The sequence below is a fragment of the Herpailurus yagouaroundi genome, unplaced genomic scaffold (assembly GCF_014898765.1).
Source record: "Herpailurus yagouaroundi ecotype Mexico unplaced genomic scaffold, PumYag 67681, whole genome shotgun sequence".
Taxonomy (NCBI): domain Eukaryota; kingdom Metazoa; phylum Chordata; class Mammalia; order Carnivora; family Felidae; genus Herpailurus; species Herpailurus yagouaroundi.
This window is the reverse complement of record NW_024420481.1, coordinates 694,295-697,506: the sequence shown is the minus strand read 5'-3', so window position 1 is coordinate 697,506 and position 3,212 is coordinate 694,295. Positions and strand designations below refer to the sequence as shown.

The 3,212-nt window shown below is 47.8% G+C and overlaps 1 protein-coding gene across 1 annotated transcript; it reads right to left on the bottom strand.

Annotated features, from left to right (window-relative positions):
* Nucleotides 1–1,713: 1,713 nt before the first annotated feature.
* LOC121025521 (cytochrome c oxidase subunit 6B1-like) lies at nucleotides 1,714–2,247 on the bottom strand. The gene is made up of 2 exons (XM_040468059.1): nucleotides 2,206–2,247; nucleotides 1,714–1,911 (listed from the first exon to the last, which is right to left on the bottom strand). The coding sequence occupies exons 1-2, from the start codon at nucleotides 2,245–2,247 to the stop codon at nucleotides 1,714–1,716; spliced, it is 240 nt and encodes a 79-aa protein (XP_040323993.1).
* Between the last annotated feature and the right edge of the window lie 965 nt (nucleotides 2,248–3,212).

Sequence of the window (3,212 nt, the reverse complement as noted above, 5' to 3'; positions counted from 1 at the left end):
GGGACAGAGAGAGACAGAGCATGAACGGGGGAGGGGCAGAGAGAGAGGGAGACACAGAATCGGAAACAGGCTCCAGGCTCTGAGCCATCAGCCCAGAGCCCGACGCGGGGCTCGAACTCACGGACCGCGAGATCGTGACCTGGCTGAAGTCGGGCGCTTAACCGACTGCGCCACCCAGGCGCCCCAAAAGAGAGAATCTTAAGCCAACTCCATGCTCAGCGCAATGCCCACCAACACTGAAGTCAATCCCATGACCCGGGAATCCTGACCTGAGCCAAAATCAAGAGTCCAATGCTCAACTGACTTGAGCCATCCAGGTGCCCCAAGAGTATCTTCTTGATAGAGTTGTAAGTTTCTATATACATATAGATTTTATTATGGAGAGAGAGATGCGTATATTACAAATGTATGCCTGTGTGTATACACATACATAATAATCAGTGGATGCCATCACTGTTCTAAGTACTTTACAGATGTTAATTTATCTTAATCTTCTTACAACCCCCTAAGGTAGGATGTAGCAGCAGCAGCAGCATCCCCCTTTTATAGACGGATTTGAGGGACAGAGAAGTTAACCAACTTGTCCAAGGTCAACAGGTAGGAAGTGGTGGAGCTGAAGCACAAACTCAGACAGTCTGGCTCCAGAGCTGACACTTACATTGTGTCACCTCCTTTTAACTGACTTGATACACAGAAAGGACTTACAGCAGTGCTCGGGACAGAGGAAGCTTATTCAATAGCATAAGCTATTCTTTAATAACCCCTCAAAGGTGGGTCTAAGAAGGGATTCTACTTGTGAGCTCTGGGATGGGATGGAGGGAAAGAGCACAGAGGTTTATGAAAATAAAACTTCAAGACAGGGGGTTAGGAGGTTAGAAAGGAATCAGCAAGAAGTGCTGCTATTCATTCAAGTTGGTATGAAAAAGATCTAGAAGTCCTCTCTAGTGCTGAGGATCCTGTTGCATTTCTGAGGATTCTTTTGATCATCTAGCCCTGCAGTAATTGTTAAGCCACTGATACTTTAAAAAGTCCACTTGTATGAAGCATTTTTCTGGTTGATTTTAAGACACATGCATAGTTAAAGCACTTTTTTTTTTTGGAAACTGTGCGGATAATAAAGGGCAATATATAGACACATTTTAGCACATACAGGGGCTTGAGGCTATTTTGTATAATAGCTCATTCCATTGTCCGGCATAGAGAAGGTGGTCAGTTTAAAAACATAAAACAGGGGCGCCTGGGTGGCGCAGTCGGTTAAGCGTCCGACTTCAGCCAGGTCACGATCTCGCGGTCCGTGAGTTCGAGCCCCGCGTCGGGCTTTGGGCTGATGGCTCAGAGCCTGGAGCCTGTTTCCGATTCTGTGTCTCCCTCTCTCTCTGCCCCTCGCCCGTTCATGCTCTGTCTCTCTCTGTCCCAAAAAAATAAATAAACGTTAAAAAAAATTAAAAAAAAAACATAAAACAAAACTGAAAAAACAATCACCCTGAAGTCCCTCTTCCTGGCCAAAGTCCATTGAGCTCTTTTACACATACACAGTCTTACACTTTCCCAACAAGTACTTATGGTTAGTTGAGCTATGACTCAGGATCCCAGGGTGGGGATCACTACGCGCCCAGGTCCCCCTTCACCGCCCTGGGAGAAGGATGGAGGGCAGAGGAGAGGGGGGTGGAACCGGTTCAGATCTTCCCACGGGACGTGCCTTCCGCCCGGCGGTCATCCCAGGCTGACCGACACCCAGGATGCGAGGCAGAGGGACCTGAACACACGCAGGTACCACTCCCATGCAGAGATAGCATCCCTTTGGGCAGTCATTGCCCTGTCACAGTGGGGCAAGTCCAGGGAGTTTTGCCAGCACTTCCTGGTCTGGTTCTGGTTGGGGAAGCGGCTGTCAAAAGGGGTAGTCTGGTAGTTCTTGATTTGGGTCGTTTTTTAAAGTTTATTTATTGTTATTGATGTATATTATTTATATATAATAATATGTTATTATTTGCTTATTTTATTTATTATTAATACTATTGTGAGAGAGAGAGAACAGGCACAGGTGCATGCAAGCAAGGGAGGGGCAGAGAGAGGGGGTGGAGAGAGAGTATCCCAAGCAGGCTCCATGCTGCCAGCGCAGATCCTGATGCGGGGCCTGATTCCACAATGCGTGAGGTCGTGACCTGAGCCGAAATCAAGAGTCTGATGCTTAACCGACTGAGCCACCCAGGCGCCTCTCTTGATTTTCATCTTGATGTCTTCTGCCATGGTTCTGACTCCTTCCTAAAGACACCCCCAAAGCAACTCTCAGCTCAATGTGACCCTCAGCCAAAGCACTTTGTGGGACTCCTGGGTGCCTCAGTCGGTTTAGTGACCAACTCCGGCTCAGGTCATGATCTCGTGGTCTGTGAGTTCGAGCCCCGTGTGGGGCTCTGTGCTGGCAGCTCGGAGCCTGGAGCCTGCTTCGGATTCTGGGTCTCCCTCTCTCTCTCTCTGCCCCTCCCCTGCTTGCTCTCGGTCTCTGTCTCTCTCAAAAATAATAAACGTGAAAAAAATAAAAATAAATAAAAATTTTTAAAAAGCACTTTGTAAAAAATTTGGATTGAGGTATAGTTGACACGTGCTCCTTTTTAACCAGTGTCCCTCAACCGGCCTCTTGGAGCGCTAAGCAATTTGCTGCAGCCAGCGACAGAAATGGGGTTACTTCCTGTGCTCTGCCAGCCCCCCACTTAACCTGGGACTCCTGGATCCATAAAGGACACTAGAAGTCGTCTAATCAGGCCCCTTTCTTGTAGATGTTGGCCAAACTGTTGCAAAGAAACATTAGGTGACTTTTCTAAGGTCTAAAGGTAAAATCACTCATTAAAAAAAAAAATCCTACATGTATTGAGTGCTTATTCTGTGTCAGGCGCTGTGTCAAGCAATTGGGAAAGAGAGATCAACAACAGCAACAACAAATAGCTCTGATCTCTAATTGCTTACGGCCTGGTGCATCAGAAAAATGTAAAGTATATAGTGTGATAGGTGTTAACAGATGTGGAAATACAAAGCACCGCTGTCCCTGGAGAGATCAGGGAAGGCTTCCCAGAGAAGGAGACCCTGCAGCTGGATGTGTCCAGCGGAAAGAATGGAATGAGAGAGGCAGCATGGAAGGTGAGGATGCTGAGGGAGTCTTCCTTGAGGCACAGGCTGGGCTGCAGCCCCCAGTCTCTGGCACCTCACTGCCAGGCGAC